Here is a 27,013-nt window from a genome sequence, read left to right on the forward strand (position 1 = left end):
TTTCCTGTAATTGATATCTAGTCTTATAGCGTTGTGGTCAGAAATGATACTTGATATGATTTCAATATTCTTACATTTACCAAGGCTTGATTTGTGACCCAAGATATGATCTACCCTGGAGAATGTTCCATGAGCACTTGAGAAGAAAGTGTATTCTGTTGTTTTTGGGTGGAATGTCCTATAAATATCAATTAAGTCCATCTTGTTTAATGTATCATTTAAAGCTTGTGTTTCCTTATTTATTTTCATTTTGGATGATCTGTCCATTGGTAAAAGTGGGGTGTTAAAGTCCCCTACTATTATTTTGTTACCGTCTATTTCCCTTTATGGTTGTTAGCATTTGTCTTATGTATTGAGGTGCTCCTATGTTGAGTGCATAAATATGTACAATTGTTATATCTTCTTCTTGGATAGATCCCTTGATCATTATGTAGTGTCCTTCTTTGTCTCTTGTAATAGTCTTTATTTTAAAGTCTATTTTGTCTGATATGAGAATTGCTACTCCAGCTGTTTTTGATTTCCATTTGCATGGAATATCTTTTTCCATCCCCTCACTTTCAGTCTGTATGTGTCCCTAGGTCTGAAGTGGGTCTCTTGTAGACAGTATATGTACGGGTCTTGTTTTTGTATCCATTTAGCCAGTCTATGTCTTTTGGTTGGAGTATTTAATCCATTTAAGGTAATTATCGATATATATGGTCCTATTACCATTTTCCTAATTTTTTTCGGTTTATTATTGTAGGTCTTTTCCTTCTCTTGTGTTTCCTGCCTAGAGAAGTTCCTTTAGCATTTGTTGTAGAGGTGGTTTGGTGGTGCTGAATTCTCTTAACTTTTGCTTGTCTGTAAAGCTTTCAATTTCTCCTTCGAATCTGAATGAGATCTTTGCTGGGTAATCTTGGTTGTAGGTTTTTCCCTTTCATCAGTTTAAATATGTCCTGCCACTCCCTTCTGGCTTGCAGAGTTTCTGCTGAAAGATCAGCTGTTAACCTTATGGGGATTCCCTTGTGTGTTATTTGTTGTTTTTTCCTGGCTGCTTTTAATATATTTTCTTTGTATTTAATTTTTGATAGTTTGATTAATATGTGTCTTGGCATCTTTCTCCTTGGATTTATCCTGTATGGGACTCTCTGTGCTTCCTGTACTTGAGTGGCTATTTCCTTTCCCATATTAGGGAAGTTTTCAACTATAATCTCTTCAAATATTTTCTCAGTCCTTTTTTCTTTTCTTCTTCTGGGACCCCTATAATTCGAATGTTGGTGTGTTTAATGTTGTCCCAGAGGTCTCTGAGACTGTCCTCAGTTCTTTTCATTCTTTTTTCTTTATTCTGCTCTGTGGTAGTGATTTCCACTATTTTATCTTCCAGGTCACTTATTCGTTCTTCTGCCTCAGTTAATCTGCTATTGATTCCTTCTAGAGAATTTTTAATTTCATTTATTGTGCTGTTCATCGTTGTTTGTTTGCTCTTTAGTTCTTCTACTTCCTCGTTAAACGTTTCTTGTATTTTCTCCATTCTATTTCCAAGATTTTGGATCACCTTTACTATCATTATGCTGAATTCTTTTTCATGTAGACTGCCTATTTCCTCTTCATTTGTTTGGTCTGGTGGGTTTTTACCTTGCGCCTTCATCTGCTGTGTGTTTCTCTGTCTTCTCGTTTTGCTTAATTTACTGTGTTTGGGGTCTCCTTTTCACAGGCTGCAGGTTTGTAGTTTCTATTGTTTTTGGTGTCTGCCCCCAGTGGGTAAGGTTGGCTCAGTGGGTTGTGTAGGCTTCCTGGTGGAAGGGACTGGTGCCTGTGTTCTGTTGGATGAGGCTGGATCTTGTCTTTCTGGTGGGCAGAACTGCCTCCAGTGATGTGTTCTGGGGTGTCTGTGAACTTATTATGATTTTAGGCAGCCTTTCTGCTAATGGGTGTGGTTGTGTTCCTGTCTTGCTAGTTGTTTGGCATGGGTTGTCCAGGACTGGAGCTTGCTGGTCGTTGAGTGGAGCTGGGTCTTAGCGTTGAGACGGAGATCTCTGGGAGAGCTCTCGCTGATTGATATTATGTGGGACCGGGATGTCTGTGGTGGACCAATGTCCTGAACTCAGCTCTCCCACCTCAGAGGCACAGGCCTGACACCCCCCCCCCCAGAGTGCCAAGACCCTGTCAGCCTCACGGCTGCTAGTGTTGGAGGGTCTCCTGCATAGGTGGGGGGCAGCTGTGGCTCAACACAGGAACACGGACACTGGCAGCAGAAGTACTGGGAAGTAGTCCTTGGCTTTAGCCCTCCTGGAGTCTGCCATTAGCCCCACCAGAAAAAACTGTCTTTTTTCCATTGTGTATTCTTGCCTTCCTGGTCTGTAGATCAATTGACCATAGGTGCATTGGTTTATTTCTGAGTTCTCTGTTCTGTTCCATCGATCTATATGTCTGTTTTTTTGCCAGTACAGTGCTGTTTTGGTTATTGTAGCTTTTTAGTTTAGTTTGAAGTCTATAAGTGTTATACCTCCAGCTTTGTTCTTTTCCTTCAGGATAGCTTTGGCAATTCTGGGTCTTTTGTGTTTCCATGTAACTTTTAGGTTTATTTGTTTTAGGTCTGTGAAAAATGTCATAGGTATTTTGATAGAGATTGCATTAAATCTGTAGATTGCTTTGGGAAGTATGGCCATCTTATCAGCATATAGGTCTTTCACCTCCTTGGTTAAGTTATTCCTAGGTTTTTTTTTTTGTTTTTGACATGGTTTTATATGGGCCTTTTTAAAATTTTTCTCTTTCTGATAGTTCATTATTAGTGTAAAGACATGCAATAGATTTCTTTATATTAATCTCGTATCCTGCTACCTTACTGAATTCATTATCAGTTCTAATAGTTTTTGTGTGGAGACTTCAGGGTTCTCTATATAGAGTACCATGTCATCTGCAAATAGTGACAATTCTAACTCTTCGCTTCCAATTTGGATACCTTTTATTTCTTTTTCTTGTCTGATTGCTGTGGTAGGACTTCTAATACTGTGTTGAGTGGAAGTGGTAAGAGTAGTCCTTGGCTTGTTCCTGAATTTAGCTGGAAGGCTTTGAGCTTTTCACCCTTGAATATTCTGTTGCCTGTGGGTTTGTCATAAATGGCCTTTATTATGGTGAGATATTTTCACTTTGTTTTTATCATGAATAGATGTTGAATTTTTTCAAATGCTTTTTCTGCATCTATTGAGATTATCATGTGGTTTTTTTTGTCTTTCCTTTTGTTAATGTGGTGTATCACATTGATTTGCATATGTTGAACCATCCTTGTGACTGTGGAATGAATCCCACTTGATCATGGTGCGTGATCCTTTGAAGGTATTGTTGGGATTCGGTTTGCTAATATTTTGTTGAGGATTTTGCATCTATATTTGTTAGAAATATTGGCCAGTAATTTTCTTATTTTATAGTGTCTTTTTCTGGTTTTGGTACCAGGGTGATGGTGGCCTCATAGAATGAATTTGGGAGAGTTCCCTCCTCTTTGAGAAGGAGAGGTATGAGTTCTTCTTTCTATGTTTGGTAGACTTCCCCAGTGAATCCGTTTGGTCCTGGACTTCTGTTTGCAGGGAGTTTGTTTTTTTTTTTTAATTAGAGATTCTATTTCACTTTTAGTGATTGGTCTGTTCAAATTATCTGTTTCTTCTTGACTCAGTTTTGGCAGGCTGTGTTTCTAGAATCTTGTCCGTTTCTTCTAGTTTGTCCAATTTGTTGGCATATAACTGTTCATATTCTTTTATTATTTTTTGTATTTCTGTTGTATCAGTTGTTATATCTCTTCATTTCTTATTTTGTTTGGGTCCTCTCTTTTTTTCTTGGGGAACCTGGCTTAAGGTTTGTTGATTTTGTTTGTCTTTTCAAAAAACCACATCTTGGTTTTATTGATCTTTTGTATTTTTGTTTGACCTCTTTTATTTATTTCCTCTCATCTTGATTATTTCCTTCCTTCTGTTGACTTTGGGTTTTGTTTGTTCTTTTCCTAATTATTTTAGCTGGTAGGTTAGGTTGTTTGTTTAGTATTTTTCTTCTTTCTTGAGGAAGGCCTATATCCCTATGAACTTCCCTCTCAGAAATGCTTTTGTTGCATCCCACAGATCTTGTAAAGTTGTGTTTTTCATTTCCATTTGTCTTGGTATTTCCTGATTTCTTCTTTGATTTCATCATTCACCCATTGGTGTTTTTAGTGCATGTTATTTACTCTCCTTTTCCTGTTTTCTCTGTGGTTGATTTCTAGTTTCATACCATTTTCAGTAGAAAAGATACTTGAAATAATTTCTGTCCTCTTAAATTCGTTGAGGCTTGTTTTGTGACCTAGTATACGGTCTATCGTAGAGAACATTCCATGCGTGCTTGTAAAGAATGTGTATTCTGGGTTTTTTGGATGTAGCATCCTGTAGAAATCAATTAAGTCAAGTCCAACTGGTATATTGTGTCATTTAGTACCTCTGTTGCCTTACTGATTTCTGGTCTGGATGAGCTGTCCATTGATGTCAGTGGGCTGTTAAAGTCTCCTAGCATTATAGTCAACTTCTCCTTTTATGTCTGTTAGTATTTGTTTTATATATTTTACTTAACTGTTTCTCCGAAATTCATAGAGGCAGAAAGTTAGTTATCTACTGTAGTCTTCTTGAAGGATTGTTTCTACGTGGGGACGTTCCTGTGTAAACTGTATCCAGTGTCTTTGGTGCAAGGGATGGTTTTAGTATGGATGACAGCCACGTCTTTCCTCTGGGTGTGCTGGCCATTATCCCCTTTATAGGGGATGTGGTTGGTGTTGGAGTATCTAAAGCCTGTGCAGGGTGTGAGGCAGGGCTTTCTCTCTGCTGTTGCTGTCACTGCCCTGTCAAGGGTGGGGTCTATTTCACAGTTGTTGTAGAAGACCAGAGGGTTGGGTTAGATCAGGCTCCTTTGTCCTTGAGTGTGTGCCCTGCCCCAAGGAGGTGATTGCTGAAGCAAGTGAGGCCCGTGCAGTCAGAGAGAACCTATGCACTGCCTGTGTAGGTGTTTGTGGTTCTGCTTAGAAGCAGCCCAAGGATGCATGTTTTCCTCTACTATATTTGTCCCAGATCTAGTGCAAAGGTATGGCATGGAGGAGTGTTGTGACTGCAGGAATTGAGGTGGCTGCACTGCTGCCTGAGATCTGGGCTGCCTCTGTGGCAGTCTTCCCTTAGAATCTAGCACTAAGCTGCAGTGTGGACTGGACATTCCAGGGCACTCTCGCTGGGAGACGAACCACTGTGTTCCTGAGTGCTCTGACAATGGCTGCCCCTGCCCCATCTGGATCATACTCTAGGCACCCTGTTCTGTCTCTGCATTGCTAGACCGAGTCTTTTCCCAGTGTTCAGTTGGCCCAGATCTCGCAGGCTGTGGTGTGGCGTGAACAGGGCCAGGGGTGTTCACCCCTTCGGATTGAGAAGTGTAATGAGGCAGCATCCACCAGTGCAAGGCTCTCTCCACCCTGATTATTGGGAAGCCAGCACATGTACTCCTCCTGGGTAGAGTCTAGGCTTCTCCAGCCCTTCTCTCTGTCCCAGTGGATTTCCCAGCAGGCAAGGGTGCTTCTCACCCCTGTGCAGGACCCCAGGACTGGAATTCAGGATTGTGGCCTAACCTGCTTGCTCCCCAGTGCCAGGGTCCACCCATGCAAACCTTCTCTTCCTTACATATTCCTCCCAGGGGCACAGGCCCTGACCTGATGTGTTTTTTTTTCCTGTCCTACCTGGTTTCGTAGAGATCTTCCTTGCAGCTTTGGTTGTACAGTTCTTCTGCCAGGTTCCAGTTAGTTTTCCATGAGAATTGTTCCACATGTAGATATATTTTTGATGTGTTTGTGTGGGGAGGTGAGCTCCACATCCTCCTACTCTGCCATCTTGATCCCCCTCTACTTATTTTTTTGATTGTAAAATTTTGAGTAAATTTGAGAGTATCCATTTTTTCCAGGAGAGGTAGTTGATTGAAGTTAAGTTAATCTATCAAAAGAGAATTTCCAGTTATTTTAAGCAGTTAAACTAGTCCTAAATACTTTTTTTTTTTTTTTTACTATTGATTATGAGAATAGTCAGTTGAAAAAATGTTTTTACAATCCTTTCAAAAAGTATAAAAGTTCCAGGAGAGCTTAGTCATTAGAAAAGCAAAAGTAAGAAATATTTAAGCCTTGTTATTTTATGCCTTTAAATTTATAGTATAGTCAACATTAATATATAGTTCAGTTTTAAAATTCTCATGAGAAAAGGGTATTTACCATGCTTTTGGATATTTTATATTTTTATAGTACATTTAGAACTTTATCTGCATTAAGATACTTCAGCAATTTGTGTTATTGTTTACAGCAGAACTATTCACTGGCTGAACTTGATGAGAAAATTAGTGCCCTCAAGCAAGCTCTGCTCAGAAAATCAAGAGAAGCAGAATCCATGGTGACTCATCACCTTCCATGAAAAACTCCTCTCATTGTCATTTTACTTTTTTAGATATGTGTGTGTAACTTACTTACCTATCCATTTAATTAATTGCAGTGTATTTATTAATGTAGACTGACTTCCCTCTGAAATCAAGGTTTATTTTCATGTGAGTGAGTCCACTTTGCAGCAAGCAATCTTCAAATATTCCAGTGTACTTTAAAATAGTTAATGCATTGAAAATATAGCATTGTTGGAATTTATTCCCTTCTGTTTTAAAGGAGGTATTTTGGAAATTGAAAAACTTAATTTGAAAGTACATCTTCATGTGTATGTGTGTGTTTAACCACAGAAAGGAAGATTTATTTTATTTTGAATAGTGATATTTAAGAAGACTTTATATTTGTAACATTGATATTAACCAGTTTTAGTTTAAACCAGTACTTTGTACATAATAGGCATTCAATAAAAATTTGAAGTGAGTTTTAAATGAATGCATATATTCTTTTCCAAGTGTCAACTTAATCTAAATAGTAGATCATACCTTTTATCCCCTTATTGACTGTGTGACCTTAACAAGTTACTTAATCTCTTTCTTTGTGCCTTAATTTCCTTATCTGTAAAATGTAGGATAATATATCCTACATTTGTTATGAACAGTAGTTGAAATCATGCATGTACAGCTTTTGAAACTGTCTGGCCTAAAAGAAGTGCTTAGTAAACGTTAGCTATTACTATTGACTAAAACCAAGTGTGTCTTTGGAAAGTAGTTAAGATGTTACAACTTATATAGTCCCTCTCCCTTGAGAGCCTCACCTTTTTGGAGTGCCCCAGTTTTATATTAGGCAGTACGTATATCATTTCCATAGTTGCAAACTAAACATTTAAAAGATGCAGCTACTACCCACACACTTATGATCAATTAATCTATGACATAGGAGGCAAGAATATACAACGGAGAAAAGACAGTCTCTTCAACAAGTGGTGCTGGGAAAACTGGACAGCTACATGGAAAAGAATGAAATTAGAACATTCTCTCACACGATATACAAAAGTAAACTCAAAATGATTAAAAGGCCTAAATATAAGACATGAAACCATAAAACTCTGAGAAGAGAACATAGGTGAAACAGTCTTTGACATAAATTGTAGCAATATTTTCTTGGATCATTCTGCCAATACAGAAGACATAAAAGTGAAAATAAACACATGGGACCTAATTAAACATGTAAGTTTTGCATAGCAAAGAAAGCCATCGACAAAAAGACAACATATGGAATGGGAGAAGATACTTGCAAACGATGCAACTGACAAGGGGTTAATACTCAAACTATTTAAACAGCTCATAGAACTCTATCAAAAAAAAAAACCAATCCAATCAAAAAATGGGCAGAAGACTTGAAAAGACATTTTTCCGAAGACAGAGATGGCTAACAGGCACATGAAAAGATACTCAACATCATTTCTCAACTAACTACCAGAGAAATGCAAATCAAAACTACAATGAGGTATCACCTCACACCAGTCAGAATGGCCATCATCAAAAAATCTACACACAATAAATGATGGAGAGGGTGTGGAGAAAAGGGAACCCTCATGCACCATTGGTTGGGATGTAAATTGGTGCAGCACTGGGGAGGTTCCTTAAAAAATTAAAAATAGAACTACCATATGATCCAGTAATTCCTCTCCTGGGTATATATCCAGAGAAAACAAAAACACTAATTTAAAAAGATTCATGCACCCTAATGTTTATAGCAGCACTATTTACAATAGCCAAGAAATGGAACCAACCTAAGTGCCCATCAACAGATGATTGGCTTAAGAAGATGTGGTATATATACACAGTGGAATATTACCTGGCGATAAAAATGAAATAACTGCCATTTGCAGCAACATGGGTGGACCTAGAGAATATCATGCTTAGTGAAGTCAAACAGAGAAAGACAATACTTACGACATCGCTTACATGTGGAATCTAAAAAAATACAAATGAATGTAATATGCAAAACAGAAAGAGACTCACAGACCTAGAAAACAAACCTGCCATCATCAAAGGTGAGGGGGAAGTGGGGAGGGACAAATTAGGGGTATGGCATTAACAGGAACTATGTGTAAAATAGATAAGCAACAAGGATTTACTGTATAGCACAGGGAATTATACCCATTATCTTGTAATAATCTATATTGGAATATAATCTGCAAAAATAATCACTATTCTGTACACCTGGAACACAATATTGTAAATCCACTATACTGCAGTAAAAAAAATGTTTTTTTAAAGCAGGTATAATCAAGGAGCAGATGTTTAGCTCAATAATTGTTTGGTTGCAAGAATCAGAAATCTACCTAAAATAGCTTGTAAAGCAGAATTGTTAAAAAGCATCAGAAATCTGGAATTTAATTGCAGGAAGTATAGCTTGACAGTGTGGCATCCAGAAAGTTACCAGTGGTTCGGTTCATCTCTTTCTCTGTGTCTCTAGCTGCCTCTGGCTCTGTCTAGTTCCGTCTCTGTCCCCTACCCTCCTTGTTTTCTGCTCTCCCTCTCCCTCTGTGTCTCTTTCCCTCTGTCTTCCTCATTCTTTTTCTCTTACACGTAAACATCTATGCATCTGCTTTATTCTCTCTGTGAACTGGTTTCTCTGAAGGCCTCATCATTTCTGCTTCCTCACATGGGTGACATGTTAGCCCTGTCTCCATCACCTTGGCTTGTTCATGCCTTTGAACTTCCATGGTGCACACTCTGAACCCAGCTCTACAGAGCCTCGCAACTCCATTGACCACTGCTTGCTTACCTGTCTTTGTATCTTAGTTCAAGTCCTTCAGAGACTGAATCTCAGCGTGATCAGGGGTCTCAGTCAGTTGTGGCCAGGATGATGGGGCAGGACCTCTTCATAGGAATATGCACTGTACACACAATCTTGTACCATGTTTGTGGAAGCCTTGAAAATGGGGTCACCTGGTAAAAAAAAGATGGGGCTTTAAAATCATTCCCAAGAACTGCGTGTGGACAAGTTGTTTCCACTAATGTCTTACCACTATATTTCTTCTCTGCACAACAAACTTATCCTTCAAGATAATCTTGCCTAATGTCATCCAGTATTATAGGTACAGCAACAAATGTCTGCCCTTCAGTCTCTATCCAGTGCTTGTAATCACCATCCTGACAGAATGACCTCCTCTGGGTTTATTGGCACATTGTACTACGATCACATCAGCAATACAGTAGGAAAAACCAACAAAAATTATCGATTAGAAAAGGAGGATGACTTAGAGGTGGGGAAGAAACCTAGAAAACAGGATCATATACTGGTCACTAGTCTGCCCCTAAATAAATACCACAAATCTGTTTCTTGGCTCTTAGCAGTAGAATATGTTCCTAAGTCATGTCTGACAGTCCTAGGATCTGGCCATTAGAAGGATTTCCTTTTTCTGTTATCCTTCGGACTTACTCTTCTGAAGGACATTAGAGAGTCCTCCTCTCTACAGTAAGTAATGTCTGGTGCCAGCATCCTCTGCTTGAGTCGGAGCCTCCAGAAGAGGCCGTTGGCGTGAGTTGGTATAGTTGCTTGTTTAAGACAGGTTCTTCTGGTGATAACTACCCAGTATTTCAGTGGGCTTTCAATCATTGTCTTTCTTGAGTGCATCACTGACTAAAAGGTGATGCCAAGAATTTCTGGGGTGGGCGGGGGGAGCGAGTAAGCTTGCTCCCTTAATCACCAGGGCACCTAATGACCATTCCTTCAGGATTTTTGTTATTCAGCTCTTCTTAGACCCCATTATTCTTAATGGCTCTGTCCTCAAGAGAATAAAGGAGGAAAAGTGACTTGAAAGAGGATTGTAGGACAGGAAGCACTTCTTCCCTAGTCTGCCCTTAAAAATCCCTCCCCTCCACAGGTTACATTCCAATCTAGGGACGTGTTTTACTAGGGTTTGGAAATTGGGGGTTGGGGGTGATAGGAATGTTCATCCTGTGGAAAAGGGCTGAGCTTCCCCAACTAGTCTAGCTATCATCCTTTCAACTGCTAGGCTCCTGAGCCCTGAGCTTTTCCAAATTCATGAGTAATATCTGGATCTTAACCTTCAACAATCTCAGCAGAAAAGAATTCCCTTTATGAAACATAGATATGTAATTTCCTGCTTTTTCCTATCTACTTTTAGTCAGACAACCTGGTACAGAAAACTCGTTGCCACTGACTTTTAATTACGTCCAAAGGGAATTAACACATTCCTACATTTCAACATTTGATTACTTAAATCTGAAGCTTTGGCTTTAGTGACATGTGGCTTGGGCCCAAGAGATTTGGGGCAGTTGTTTAGGTATTTTACCACCTCTTACCTCTATGCTACCCGTTTTCTATGGAATTGGGAATTCTCTCTCTCACTCCTGCCTTTACCCCATCCCTCTGCCTTGACTCCACAGCTAGTTCTACATAGAGCCTATTACAATCCTATTCCTGGCACTGATTTCTGTTTTAGGGATTTCTTGTTTCCAAGAAACAGAAAACCAATTCTGACTTAAGTAAAGGGGTGTTGTTATAAAGAACGTGAATAATTCAAATTGCAGGAAGTTCAGCCAGGATTGGTTACCCTCTTGCCCGCACTGGGGCATGTTGTCTGGATTCTGCATACCTGCTTCACTCTGTTTGTAGCTTGGCTTCTCTGAAAGATGTCTTCTTTCCTGCCTCTTTGCAGTTCGATTTTGCTCGAGACTTTGGGCTCCATGGCACTGTTAGCTTAGATGTAGCCCTTCGGTTCTGGTGTCCCGTGTTTGTTTCTTATGATTCAAAATCTGGAAAAAGAGGAACTCATATTCTCAACTTGGGTCAGCTGTCCACACTTGGGCCAGTTATCTTTGGCTTGAGTGTTAGGATCTAGAGGAACAAAAATAGCCACACTTGCCCAGCCCTACAGGGAAAGAAAGCATGGGCTGGGAACTCTGCCCCTGTGATCTCTGCCGCTTTATAAAGTTTTTAGTTCTTTAAGAAGTACTTTTTTGCCTGTTACTTTAACTGAAAACGTTTTATGATTGTTAACCCTAGAGATACCATCTGGGTCCACTGGACAAAACATTAGTTTTTTGTTTTTTGGTTTTTTTTGAGCAACTAACTATTTATAAGGATTGCTATTTCATGACTTTTCGTTTTTCTTAATATTCTCCCAGGGATAAAGAGAAAATCTACTTTTTAAAAATATAATAAAATTCATTATATCTTTCAATCCCTATGCGTGTCCATAGGACCCTTTTATAACTCTAAGATACATTATGGGATCTCAGTGACTTAATTTTCTTTAATTTTTCCTACATCTTTTGAGATACTTTACTATTTCATTAGCTCAGGAATTATTTAATCATTACTAATTAATTATACCCATGTAATTATTTTACAATAAATAATCACTATTACTTCATCCTTAGTTTTCATATCGCGTTGCCCCCAGTATTAACATCATCTTTTGAGAAGGTATAAAATTCTGGAAAGACACCAGCTTTTGAGTCTTTCTTTTTTTTTTAAAGGTTTTCAATGAGTAATACAGTTGAGAGTTTAGAATTTTTCATTTTGACCATAATGGCAAGTAGGAGAACATTAACAGAGGAATTTTCACAGTTATTAAGAGAATCAGAAGGTGAATGCAAAGAGAGGACAGTCTAGATCCTAATGATGTTGATGAAACTGATCATGTAGGCAGAACCTCAGACCATGAGTCTTCAGGTCCATATTCTAAATGAGTTTTCTCAAACTCAAGAATGGATGAGTGAACCATACATTTCTAAGGACAACAAGCAAATATGGTATTCTCATCCACTTACTCAACTCAAGGAAGCGCTTCATCATGCAATATTTTATGACAAGGACCTGGACCATCTAATTTTGCTAAGTAGATAGTTTGGCAGTATTCTTTCACCTTTTATGATGTTTAGCCACCAAAATTTACTTGATATAGTTCCTAAGTGAAATATGCTGAAGACAGGTAGGTACACAAATGTGACTGAAAGTAAATAAATGATGTAGAAATGAAAAAAATTACTGGACTTATTCTAATTTGTACTTTTAAATCAAAAAATTAAAATGTTTTCCAATCATTGCTATCCTTCTTCAAAAAATTATGTCAAAGTTTTTTAAAGTATTGCATTTTGGTAATGCACATGCAAGAAGAACCAGAGTAATGATAAGCCAGAACCTAATAGAAACATATCTGAAATCTGGAGTCACAATTAACAAGATGGATATATTCATGCATGGCAGGTAATGAGCCGTTAGCTACCTTCAACTGACATTACCCATTTCAAGTATATATAACTTCAAAGCCAAAAAAAAAAATGAAATAAAAATTGTGTTTACTATGTTTAAATTCTTTTTAAAGTTTTAAATTAGGCTATCCCTTTATACTTCTGTAAATTATTCATAATATGACTTAAAATATATAGTTTTAAATTTTAAGATTAATGGACACAGATGGTAATGGTATTTTTCCTGGTATATTGAGAATTAAGATATATTTTTACAATATGAAGAGCTTTATAAAATTCATATGCCAATATTAATTTTATAATAGTAGCAAAGTAAAAAAATTATCATGTATTTAGGCAAGATAAAATCACTTTCCAAGATTTTTTTTTAATGGTTTCAAGAAATTTAAAGACATGAGGTCACTTCCCCATGCAGTTTCTCTAGGAAACTTTAGTCAAGAGGAATGAATAAAATTGTGAGAAAATCCTTGGGTTGCAAAATATTCACATGCTTATGCTTTTTTAAAAAGTAAACATTTAAGTTGCTTTCTCTATGTAAAAAGTTGGTATACTTTCAAAAACAACCCATCCTTGTAGGACAAAATGCTTCAAATGTTCTTTACTCATTTTTTATAACTTGTAGTTCTTGGTAAACACAGAACTGTCTGAGAAATTTATTTTATTATAAGTACCATTTTCTTGTCTTTAAATGGCCTTCCTGGGATGACCTTAATCTACACTGCTATAAATCACTAGGGAATAGAAAAAATTTCCAAGTTATATTAAAATTAAAAGTTTGAATATTGATATAAGTTTAGACTATCATACAGGAGTTAGGTTAATAATAGATCTTTGCCATTCCAGAACTGTGAAATTAGCCCCCTTTTTAAAAAGTATGAACTATTTCAAACATACAGAAAAGTACAGACAATAATATATCAAACAATCATTTCCCATCATCCCGCATTAACAGGTGTTAACATTTGCCATTCTTACTTCAAGTTTTTACTTTTAAAGAAATAGGCCAAGTGGAGATAGTGAAAATCAATCTCCCTCTCTCAGAGGGAACCACAATCCTGAAGTTGGTATGCATCATTTTCATGCATTTTTTTAGTACTGTTTTGTTTTGAACATGTTATTTTAATTGTATCCTACTTAAAACTTGCTACTTTTCACTGAACACAGTTTTTGAGTTTTAACCATATTGATTTATGTATATCTACTTTACCTATTTTAACTGTTACTTAATATTTCAAATGTATGAATAAACTAGAGTTTCTATGTTCATTTCCCAAATGAGGGACATCTAAGTTGTTTCCACTCTTTTTACTTCTTTGCTGAAGTACAGGTGGTAGCCTCTGGAGTGGGTAGATTTCCAAAACACATAGCTTCCAACCTTGGAAAACAAGCTACCCTAGAGATTTTCTGGAATGTAATTTTAAAACAGGGATGCAAATTAACCAGTCATTTAATACAGATAGAAACAGATATTTCAAACGGTAGATAGGAAAGTTTAACCAAGCATAAAATGTATGCTCAATTTTTAACTGTGAAAATTCTGTTTCTTTCCTGTATCATCTCAGTTGATTTAAACATTTAAGGCTTAATAGCATGGGAAGTATGCTTTAAAATTCACTGTTGCTAAAGAACTTCAGCCTTCACGTGGCAGCCTATTAAATAGCTGCTATTCACCACCCTTTATTCCCCCTTGTTCTTGGAACTGTGATCTCATTTTTCTGTCTCAATAGATAGACAAGCATAGATGACCTCTCATGCCAGTTAACAAATATGGAGAAAAAAATGTGACTGATGCTTGAAAAGTCATGGCCTCTGACCTTTATTTGCCTTTATAAACAAAACTGGGGAAAAAAAAGAATGGAATTGAAAAGGCATTCTGTTAACCTTAGTCTGCTGCCTAAGGCTATCATCCTAATGTAACACTATGGTAAAAAAGGAATTATGGAAAATTCATTTATTCACTCAACTTATATTAAATAACATGCACAATAAAGGGGCTGGGTATACAATGACACACAAAACAGATGCAATTGCTGCCCTCAGAAGCCTTAAGCAGTATATGTCCTTATCCACAGCATTGACAACAGCCCTAGTTACTTCTTTTCAAGAAAACTAGGGGGACCTGGAAATGCCAAGAAGCATAACTAACATGACCAAGATAATTTATGAATGAAAATAACCAGAAAAGCTCACCATTAGGATTTGTATATCTGTAATATTATGCTGCTTTTGTATGCAAATTACAGAAAACTCTTACTCAACTGGCTTAAACAATGAGAAGTTTGTTATTACACATAAAGAGAAGTCCAAGATAGGTTAATCCACTAGTTTCATTAAAGACCCATGTTCTTCCCATCTTTCTGCTCTGTCACCTATAAGCCTTCATGGTGGCAAGACGGCTGCCACACTTCCAGGCATCACATCCAGATAAAACAATGTAGGTAGGACAGCAGAAGAAGCTGTCTTCTGATACTTCTTCTCAAGTGTCTCTTTTTTTATGAGACTTCCTCTTTTTACATCTCATTGGCCAGAACTGCATCCCATGTGCCTTCCCAAACCAATGACTGTCCAGAGGAATTACATTTCCATGACTGGCTTAGACTAATTTAGTTCAGTTTAAATTATTGAGCACCTACATGCCAAATGTCCTCTACTTTTAACTGAAAAAATAAGTAAATGAACAAACCAAATAGAGGACAGGTATTGTGTAAAGCTCAGGGATATACAGACAGTGATGTAAATGGGAGATTAAAATCCCTGTGTTAAATAAATTGATCAACTAATTTGTTTTTAATGTTTCCATGTAACTATGTTTTACAACAGGGAAAGAAGGTCAATGTTGGGAGATGCCTATTTCCCCATTAAGTCTTCCTCATAATTTCTTGGTCTCAGAAAAATAATTATAAACCTGAAACTTCAAGTGGGAAATAATAGAAATTAGGCATCGCTCAATATTTAAACTCTTGTTCATTTCATCAATGAAACACCATTACTGAACGAACATTTTCTTCCCTCAAGAAATAAAAATATGTCTCTGACTCTGTTTTATATTGTGCCAACAAGCCAAGTTTTATGTTTTATGTCAGTGACAGAGTAGAAGGAATTCTTCTTGTATTAAATAATACTGCTGACAATAGGGAAGTAATCCCTTTGGTTTAAGTTTTCAAGTTACCTTCTCATACAGTAATCTGAATTGTATCACGTTCTTACTCTAGGATGGGGTAACCTGCTGCATTGATTCCTCATTTTTTTAGATGTGAGAACTGGGATGTGTTGAAAGGTAAAAGCTTTGCCCAAGGGCTTCATGGCTAAGTAGTTACAGAATCAGGATTAAAACCTAATTACTTCTCCTAATCCAAAGCTTTTGGATCAGTTTAACAAAGTTTCATGTAGCTTAAAATTATCTGACACTCTAAAACCTTTTAAAAGAGTAAAAAAATAATTCAGAATCTCTCTTCTGAATAAATTCAAATATAACGTCTTCTTTTAGACCTTATCCTTTCCAGTGTAGCCCCAGCTTTTAGGTCCCTGAAATCTAGGAACTTCAGATATATTAGGTTCAAAATATTTCTGTTTCAAATGTTGCTATCACCTTCCCCTTATTAGAAACTGCGACATATTCCACATGAACTCAGAATGTGGCATGCCTTGGCCTAGACACTTGTGTGAATTTAAAACCTATTTACATCTTGATTCAGAAAGAGCCAAAAGTCAAATTTTAAAAAAGAACAAGATTACCTAGAATGGGATCCTCAAAGACAAATTTGAGAAAAATCTCACTGAAAGGAGCATTGTATAGGAAAAATGACTCTTCCCACTTTCCTGGACTTCAGGAGGGTTAAAAGTGAAGATGTTTTAAACCTGTCACACTTCACTTCTCTTTTTCAAAAGTGAAGGATAGGTGACAGGAAACTAAACACAGCAACAGGTTCAAAGACAGAGATATTTTCTAAGTAAAACTAGAAGGAAGGAGCAACAATTTCCCTAAGAGGATGGTGACAAGCCGTTTCTCCTTGGGAATGCTGCTTTCCATGGAGATTACAGAGAGCACAAAACTGACATCTCCTGCTCAGACCAGACTCCTCTCCCCATGGCGCACTCGGATCACCCCTGAGCCGTCCTGAGTCCCAGCAAACTCAGCACTTCCGAAACTAGACTCCTGATCTTTTCCCCTGACCCCTTCCCGTCACATCTTTCCCATCTCAGAGATGGCCACTCCCTTCTTTGTAGGCCCTCAGATCAAAACCCACCTTTAACCCTTACCTTTCTTTTATCCCCCGCATTTAATCTGTCAGAAAATTCTGTTGTCTCTTCGAAATATATTCAAGATCCAACCATTTCTGTTCGCTTCACCACTACCACCCCAGTCTGAGTCACCATCACACCAGTCCCCTGGGTAACTGCGAAATCCCCTGTGGGTCTCCCTCCCTCTGCCCTGGCTCCTCCATCTCTGTTTTCAACCCAGCGGCCAGAGTGATCCCTTAAAATCGGGAGTCAGTTCACATCACTTCTTTGCTGAGAGCCCTACAGTGGATCCTTAGTTCACTCAAGAGAGAAAACAAAATGCTTCCAGAAGCCTACAGGGCCCCGCAGAACCCGCCTGCCCCCGTCCTTCTGTGACGGTCTCCTCTCCACTCCTCGGCCTCAGACACACTGGCTGCCTTGGTGCCCCAGTGTGCTCACCATATGCCCACCTCTCGGCCGGGAATGCCTTCTTCAGATTGTCCCACATGCCCTGCACCTCCTTTGCTCAAACCTCACTCTCGATGACATCGACGTGCCAGAAAAAAACACCGGGCACCATTTAAAGTTTCATTTCAGGTAAGCAATAAATAGCCACCTACATCCCACAAATACTGCATGGAACACATGGATACTAAAAAAAAAATTATTCAGTGTTTATCTGAAATTCACATTTAACTGGGTGCCCTTTTGTTTTGCTTTTGTTTTCTTCTAAATCTGGCAACCCTACAGTGGATTCCATCCCCACCCAAGTACATCCTGCCTTCCCTCTACCCTCACATTCCAGAGTCCTCTCTCCTGCCCTATTTTTGTTCCTTTCCTCCTAACAGTTTCTTCTAACAAGCTACATAATTACTTAAATATCACATTTATTGTCTGCTCCCTCTTCTGGAAAGTCATATCCATGTGAGCTGTTCCAGCGTAAAAGCAAATTTAATTTGTGATCGAAGAATTTTATTTTTCAGTATATTTCTTTTCCACTGTTTTGAAGGGTCGAAAGCTTTTTTTTATGAAAACACTTGGAAAATCATGGGCACTGCTATCTCTCCATCCTTGCTATTTGCACAATTTAATACATATGCACGTATGTTAATATAATTGATTTCCACTTAAAGCTAACCGGCTGCTGTAAACTGTAGAAAAGAGGTTTGTCTTCCAAAAAATACACCAGACACACAGCTGACAAAATAGAAAATTCCCATGGGGGAAAATTAGCTTAAAAAAGAAATCCAAACACTGTGATTGAATTTCCCAATTATGCCTTTCTTTGATAGCCACCAATTACAGATATATATTTTAAATTAATAAATGAACTTTTCTTCTGCAGCTAGACGGCCATCTGTTGAATTCTATAGCTTAATAAAAGCTATAAAATATGTGACCACCTTGTTCTTTCTTGATTCCTTCATGTACTTATTCATTCAACTTACAGCTGTTGTTCAGCTGCTGTATGTGGAGTACTGTGTCAGGCGGGGGGGATGGGGGGAGTGGGAGAAAGACCCTTGAGAGGGAAGAAGGACCCAAGTCCAAAGGGCCCAGTAAATCAGCTTAAGGAGCCGATGGAAGGAGCAGGGGAATGGCCCTGTCAGACTTGCTCCTTGGAAAAATTACTCTGGCTTCTGGCTAGAGCGTGGGGAATAGATTACTATTGTTCGCTACATTACACTTAAGAAGTTATTATTATAAACAGGGTTTTAACCTTAAACCTCTGGGCCTTCAAGTAAAAATTTCAGAAAAGGGCCCCTTTGAAGAAACCACAGTAGGATCTATTTTAAATATCTTATTACGGTCTGTCTAAACGTAGTTTTTAAAGTTATTATATAAATAGGAAACATCTGCAATTGTATTCGATTCTGTGAATTTTGACTAATGGAGAAGAGTTTAAAATGGAGAAAAAGGAAGAAAGACCTGACGCGAACTAACAATGCGGAGGATTTACTCAAGCCAGACAGAGGATGAAGACCTCATGCATTATCTCGTTTAATCCTTACAGTCGGCTAAGAGGTTCTTGTATTATTATCCTCCTTTGCAGACAATGGCTCTGAGATTCAGAAAGGTGAGTACAGCCCTCTGCAAGGGGCAGGGTTGGCTAACCTGCCCTCATCCTCTCGAAGCCCATGTTTTTTCTCTACAAAAAGCTGCAAATACATTTATGGTACAGCTAAGTTAGCCAGCAGATGGATTGGGGAAAGGCTGAGGTAACCTTGAATAACAACAGAATAAAAGGGGGAAAATGGTCAGCTAAAGCAAAGGCAAACATTTAATTGGAAAAATAAGATATGAGGAATTATCCTTTTGATAAGAGCAAAGAAAGGCAAATTTTCTTCTCAAATGAAGAGATATGGAGTAATGGAGAGTAGCAACTTTGAATTTTGGGGAATATGACAAGTACAATCATGAGTATAGTTTCTATTGAATTACAGAATTCAAGAGATGGTCTTCCTGCTGAGGTACTAATATTAAAGATAAAACGCTACAGAGAAGAAATCCACTTATTAAATCATTTAACACCACCCCTCTCATATAGACTGATATTTGTCATTGGCCAAAGAGGTTTGATCAGCATTCATATCCTCTGAAAGCCAGCTGCTTTAGTGTATTTGGCTGCCTGGCAAGGCAACATGCCTTGCTACAAGGAACAGTGGGTCTCCCGTCTCCAAAAGGAGCTTTCATCCAGGTTTGTGACAAAAATTCTAGAATACAGACTCTCTTTGGAGGGAGATCCCGTCACTCTGAAAAAATCACTTCATGCCTTTTCAAAGACACAGGCTAACCCAGGGCCAGGGGGCCACCAGCGATTACATACATATTGAGATTCCAGGAGCACAGGAAATGTCTCCTTCCTGAAACCAGCCTCCCTACTTCCTTGTGGAGGTCTTGGTTAATTTGCATGGTTGCGTCATGACCCACTCACCTCATGAACTGGCCAGTCAGCTACCAAAACTCCAAGGAGTGGCCCACAGATTTGGTGAACTTCGACAGGGTGGGTGCGAGGGGAAAATGCTGGCCCAGGGTAACCTGCCTCAAAGAGAAGGCCAGCTCGCCAGGAAGCAGGTGAGTCTATTTAGGTAAAGAGGCTAGGGCTGCATATCCAACAGACCATGGACTCTTGTGACCACAGTCACTGCTCAGTGTTTCTTGAAGAATTGTTGAGGTGTTATGAAAAGTAGGGATTAGGAGTCAGGCCCCAAACTAATGCTTATTGAACAAGTTTTCCACTGGCTATATCTGAACAGGCTAAAAACTGCTCAGTTGAACAAAGTGATTATTTTTATATATCTATTTATATATCCTTTGTATATACTGATATAGTGTATATATATATATATATATACACACACACACACATACGTATATATGCACACCCTTTCCACGGGGCATAGTGTGAGCCACGTGTGAGCTTTTCTAAATATGGGTGGATGTTTTTGTGCCTTTCTACTTATTAGTAAAGCAGCAAAGAAAAAAGATGAAAAAAGGAGTGGGCGGGGAGAGAGGCAAGGCCAAGCTTAGTAATTCTCTTCGCCCCTATCTGGCCTCTTGGGGCTTGCAGACAGCATCACTTAGGCAGGCAGGCCAACCATAAATCAGTACACCTGTGTCCTTGAGGTGGCCTTTATTGAGGAGTTTATTTTTGTTGAGACACTTAAAGTCTAACTGGCGTTCTCTCCCTGGAAATGGAAGCGGGGGGGTCTGAAAATTCCGATGCAGTAAAGCAGCCGCCAGTACACTGGAGGGAAGAGAAACATTCCAGCTGTCAGAGCGTTTTGCGGATAATTAAAGCGAGGACCGTGGCTCGCAGCAGGGGGATGTGAACATACCTGGCCCGGGGCTTGACTAGAGCTCTCTCAACGTCTCTTCCTGTGCAGTTATGCTATTAGCTTTCAGAATATCCTACGTGGGCAGAAACACTTTTCTTCGAGCTATTCCATTTTTCAATGATTAAAGAGCTTTGAGTTTAAAAGTTCACCCCCAAACCCATCATGTTCCCATCTCAGGCGTCCCCCTTGTCTAATGGGTAGTAAGGAAATCACTCTTTCAGACACTACAGTCCACATTACTTAAACATCCACCTGCCCTATTTTACACAGGGAATAGGCTATGCAATAAACCTATCTGATCTTTTCTTTATTGTCTGCCTCAGGAGTGTACGCAGGGTTTTCTTCTTTGCTATAGGAACAGATTTCTTCTTTGCACTGTAGAAAGTGATTCACCTCTAGGAGGCTAATTTCTTATAGTTGAGTGCAGGATCTTAATAAATAAACCAAAAAGTGAAGTGCTATTCTGAACAGCCCTCACACCAGCAGGAAGAATCAGTGAATGAGGAACCATAGAAGACTGTTCACTACATACCCAATTTACTCCAAAATGTTATTTGGATCAGCACTGGATTTTTTTTTTTTTTTTTTTTTTTAGTAAAGTATAAGTGATTCTTCTTTCTGTATTAATTAAGAATGTACACTACTCCTCAAGTGTTTTAACTCCTCCAGTGCCAAGCTTAAGTCCTCTGGATTAATCCTGATGCAGGAAGAGCTTTGAAAACAGCAATGGTAAGCAGCAACCCAGAGTGATTAAGAAATCAAGATGTGTGTAGGTGCTGGCAAAAAAAAAAAAAAAAAAAAAACGCCAAAAGATAGCAAATGGAAATTAGAAAGATAGCCCGGACATACTGTCAGAACAAGCTAAAAATTTACGGCTTCAAATATGTTAGATTTATATCACATCACACTTCAGAAGACGCTGTGGGAAGGAGGGAGGTATGAAGGACATGAAAGATGCAGAGCTTTTAGCAGAGGGCCTAGCACAGAGTAAGTCCTCAAAAAAAAAAAAAAAAAAGGTTGACTGAAATAAATGAAAAACATTGACAAAAGATAGGGATGGAAAGAAAATATTTTTTCTGCTGTCATTTTAAGTAGTTTTGCAGCACAGAAAGGAGATTCAAGGTATCTTTTGTCCAGGCTGGTAACATCTGATGAGGTGTCTTAGGTATACGTACTAGTCAGCGTTCTCCAGAGAAACAGAGCCAATAGGACAGACAGAGAGATATAGGCAGGCAAAGAGGCAGGCAGATAGATATGAGAGATTGGCTCACATCATTATGTAGACCGAAGTCCAGTGATCTGCCATCTGCAAGTTAGAGGCCTAGGACAGCTGGTGGTAGAGCTTCAGTCCAAACCCAAAGGACTGAAAACCAGGAGTCTCATGTCCAAGGCCAGGAGAAAATGAATGTTCCAGTTCAACAGAGAACAGATTTGCCCTTCCTACAGCTTTTTGTTCTATTCAGGTCCTCAACAGATCAAATGATGCCCACGTGCAATGGTGAAGGCAAACTTCTTTACTCAGTCCAACGATTCAAATGGTAATCTCTTCCAGAAACATCCTTACAGACACACCCAGAAATAATGTTTCACCAGATACCCTTAGCCCCGTCAAGTTGACACATAAAATTAAACATCATACTATAACTCTCCACTTACACAGCCCATTTCATTTTAATCAAGCCGTCAAATCATTCCTACGGCAAGATAATGCTCCCTTTCTGTAACACAAGCCTGTTTATTCATGCATAGGCTTTTCTCATTTTGGAGAATTCATGGCCAATGGCTTTCTCCAAAGCCATTCTGAGAGGATGCCACTGGGATTTTCAACCCCAATCCTGTAAATCGGAGGCTTCCCTGACAGGGGAGGGGACAACCCAAACGTAGTGATGTTGAAGTGTCTTATAAGAAACAGAACCAGGACCCGAAACCCATCTCTCAAGGCTTACCAGTAATGATCTCCCCAACAGCCTCATGGCTGGAAAAGTAATCTCAATGAGTCTTCCTTTTATGGGAGAAGGACAGTCTCAGAAAAACTAAATGTTTCAGATATTGCCTTAACTTTATCCCAACATGCACGTTTTCTTCATTGATAGGTTTTTCATGGCAGTGATGCCTAGTTTAAGACTCTCTTGACAAACACCCATTAGAAAGCTTAAACAGTGTTTCCTTTGGCCTCTCTCAAGGTAAGTCCCTGCCCACAGGTTCAGTACTGATTTCTTTAAACTAAACACATACTTACTTTGCTCCTAGGCTAGTCAACGTTCACTTTTACCTAAGCATAACTGAGCAATTGGATTTTTTAGTTTGAGTTCGAGAGTGCAAAACAAATACATGCTAATTTTATGGAATAATCTCTCTAGGAAGGAACAAACCATATCAAAACAATCCCCTTTGTAGACCTCCAATTAAACTGTGCCTGTGCGGGACAAAATACTCATCACAGCCAGGAGTAGAAAGGTATTGTTTCAAATCTATTATGTACAAATCATCTAATTTTTCAAGGTCAATGAGTGTAATTTACCCATCTTTGGTTACTAAAGGGGTTATATATGATGAACAAAACTGAAGAGTTCATCCATTTCATTTCTGTTGTTGATTCACCCACATTTGTTTGGCTTTTATGTCCATGTAATTGATTTATATAATTCTGTCCAAAGCACATAGGCAACTGCTCATGACCACTTGCGAACCATTGAGATTATTATTGTACTGATGTTTATTCAAGGCCAAATGGAGAGAACATAAAAGGTGTGATGTTCAACTTAGCATAACAATATCATGAAAAATCTATTTGGTCTCAGCAGTAAAATAGAGTCTCCCTACCAATCAGTTTCATAAGTGCAAGTGAATTGCTTCCGTCCATGTGGCTGGACTAGCTACCCAAATTAATTATGGCACAGTGTTCTAGTTTCACAATATACTGCACACTCTCCAAGAGCATAATAAAAGGACAGCCATCTTCAATGCTACTTGATGTTAAATTTCACACTGAAGACTTCTCACACTTTGAGTCAGAGGATAAAAAATTATAATCATCTGTTAAAAATAAGTAAATAGATATATGCTTGATAACCCAGAGTGCCATAGTCCACTCAAATAGTTCATGGACAGACTGATTCTAATTTTTTTCAATGAATAGATTTTTTTCCACTTTAGTAATATACTATGTTGAACCTCACACCTTTATTGTCTTGCTTTGAATTATAATTAGTACCACTGAAATACCACTGAATATGACTATTCAGAACCTTTCAGTTTTCTTTTCTAGAACTTTACTATGCAAATATGTGTATATATATATATATATATATATATATATATAGTTATTTCTGTATTTAGATTTGACATTTGGATAAACCTAAACAAGTTTAAGGGCCAGAGTTTAGTAGGTAAATACCAAAACACTTTTTTTCTTTATGCCACCAGAAGCTAATTAAAGTTGTTTCCCTAAAATCCAGATCAGTTAAAAATGCTTTGGGGGCTTCCCTGGTGGCGCAGTGGTTGAGAATCTGCCTGCTAATGCAGGAGACACGGGTTCGAGCCCTGGTCTGGGAAGATCCCACATGCCGCGGAGCAACTAAGCCCGTGAGCCACAGCTACTGAGCCTGCGTGTCTGGAGCCCGTGCTCCGCAACGGGAGAGGCCGCGACAGTGAGAGGCCAGCGCACCGCGATGAAGAGTGGCTCCCGCTCGCTGCAACTGGAGAAAGCCCTCACACAGAAATGAAGACCCAACACAGCAAAAATTTTAAAAAAAAATTTTTAAAAATGCTTTGGAAGGACTGGAAGGGTGTTTTAGTTTCTCTCCTAAGTGCTAATGATAACTCAGTCTACAGTGCAGACCAGAGAGGTCAAGACACTTCAGATGTGTGCACAAGAAGGCCAAGCTTGGGAAATCTGGATACCTGAGTGATTGGGAGAAAAAGCAAATGATCTCTAACCCGGGGTAAAGATCACTGTGGCTGAGATCTATTAGAGATTCACCAATACCATTTTCTTTCTCTGGATGTAAGGGAACACTAAATTTCTCAGACTCCTCTGCAGTCAGATAGGGACCATGCAACCGATTCTGGCCAACGGAATGTGGGTGGAAGTGTTATAAGCCAAAGACATGATGTAAGCCATTTTCTGGCCTGGCCCTAACCAACCTGGTCTCTTCTTGCCAGATCTTCTTTGAGGTCAGTCCACATTTACATGGGAAAACTTAGGTCTACCTTAAAAATCAGATAGAATTTTAGGCTGAAATTCTCTAAACCAGAAAGCCTTGGAATCCTTGAAGAATGAGAGCTGTTTAGGCCCGTCTAACAAAAGCTATGGGCATCACAATAAACTCCATTTTTTAAAGACTGTGTGTCTCTAAAACTGAAAGTCCCACTTATAATACACACGGTACTGAGTGCCAAGAATTAAGATACAATAATGCAAAGAGGTTTTAAAAAACTCTACCAGATGTAATGAAAGATGATCGTGCAGACAAGTCAGAAGTCCAAATGCTTCAGTTTCACCCTTCTGAACATCAGTGTTCTTTGAATAGTATGGTTGATGTAGAAGGTAAGGGTGACTTGGCTGAATCTGGAACAGCCCACAATATTCCCTAGGTTGTATTTTTTAAATAAAACCCTAAAATGTAAGATGTTTTTATTGCTTCTTTCTTTCTATGACACTATCCAGACAAAACAGTTTCAGTTATTTTAACCTCCCTATTTATTCATTGCAAATAAATGGCAATTTATTACATATACATTAACTTATTCATATCATAAGATCTATATGTTCTTCTCACAAGCACCTATCACTAGCCTCTTTCTCTAAGTAGAGGATTATTTAGCTTTATGGAAATGTAAATAATGCCATGTTTTGTATATATTAATATTTAAAGCCTCAATTTAAAAGGCTACAGATTTTACAATGAAGGGTAAGATATTCAACAGCTTACTCGAAAGTGTACTTTACGTCTTGCATTTAAGTATAGAAGTTACCTTCTTTACTTGAACATTTATAAACTCAAATCCTTTGAAATGTTTTCCTTCTTGTATTTAATGTAGCCCGTTCTTTTGCTTAGAAAGATATATTGCCACATTTATCAATTTTCTGAGAAGTTTCTCAACTTTACCTTATAAAATGCTACTATTACAGTGTAACAATAATGCTACAATGAAATTATATATTTTTGTAACCCTTCTCCCTTAAGTGAATAATTAATAGTTAAAGAATAGTTTCTTCCTACAGAAGGCTTTTGAATGGCATGGTCGGTCCATAATTCTACCCGATAACCTCAGAGAGTGAATAAGCCTGTCACTAGGGCATATAATCCTCCAGGCGAAGAAGAAGAAAATGTGTTAGGACATAATTAAACACTTTTGGGGAAAATAGAGGAAAAGAAACTTCATCTTTTGTCAAACACACTTTTGTTAACCCAGACTTTGCCAGATTTGCAGCGTGTCAAAACTGGTCCTTTCCTTAGCCATTTAAGTACCAAGAATGCCCACTCATTGTTCACGACTAGTTTCCGCTTGCATGTGACAAAACAGCTAGTTGGAGAGTCAGCCTCGGTCAGTGTCTATTTAGGGCAAAATGTCAAAAAAGAATGTCCCGCATTTGGGACTCAACAATAATGAACATGGCTAAATCTGAAAATTAACAAAAGAAAGTGAACAGCTTTTTAAATTCTGAAGAACATTAGATTCTGGTGTCCTTTTTGTTCTGATTGTTGTGGCTTAACACTCTGAAAAGACCACCTGTTGGGCTGCCATTTTGTGACTGTATTAAATGCAGCAATTGCATAAAAGAACACTTTCCAAAATAACCCGGCATTATTATTCACTTATTTTATAGTAAATCTGCATTCAAAACCTGCACTAAAACATGAGGCTTTTCCCCTAAGTGAAATTTAAAGCTATAAGTTTGACATAAATGCATACTCAACTGCAAATGCTTGATTTTATGGTCAAATGCATTATCCTTAAAAATGAGTTCAAGGAAACCTTTGATATGGCAATTAGAGAGTATGTTGAATGAAGTGAAACAGTCAAAAGTGGTGGATGACAGACAGGGAATCCCCAAGGAAATGACACAAAACTGATAGCATATAATTATTAGACTGACACAGAGAGGCATAACGTAGTTGGAGAAAATTACTGTTGCCTATTAAAAGAATATGATATCCCGAGCAATCCTGTAAGCATATTTTACTAGAACAATACTCCAAATTCATGAATAAAAGAAAAACCATGTATGTATACATATAGCTGATTCACTTTGCTGTACAGCAGAAACTAACACAACATTGTAAAGCAACTATACTCCAATAAAA

The 27,013-nt window shown here is 38.4% G+C and overlaps 1 protein-coding gene across 5 annotated transcripts in view; it reads left to right on the forward strand.

Moving 5' to 3' along the window:
* The window catches only part of MBIP (MAP3K12 binding inhibitory protein 1), a 35,351-nt gene extending 28,590 nt beyond the window's left edge, over positions 1-6,761 (forward strand). Inside the window, exon 10 of one of the 5 annotated variants that reach the window (XM_068533736.1) lies at positions 6,324-6,761. In XM_068533736.1, the coding sequence (XP_068389837.1) occupies positions 6,324-6,414 (91 nt within the window). In that variant the 3' untranslated portion in view covers positions 6,415-6,761. The remainder of the gene's footprint in view (positions 1-6,323) is intronic. The other 4 variants (XM_068533475.1, XM_068533546.1, XM_068533672.1 and 1 more) reach the window with 4 other exon arrangements.
* Positions 6,762-27,013: the final 20,252 nt, after the last annotated feature.

Source organism: Eschrichtius robustus, chromosome 1 (assembly GCF_028021215.1).
Source record: "Eschrichtius robustus isolate mEscRob2 chromosome 1, mEscRob2.pri, whole genome shotgun sequence".
In the NCBI taxonomy this organism is placed as follows: domain Eukaryota; kingdom Metazoa; phylum Chordata; class Mammalia; order Artiodactyla; family Eschrichtiidae; genus Eschrichtius; species Eschrichtius robustus.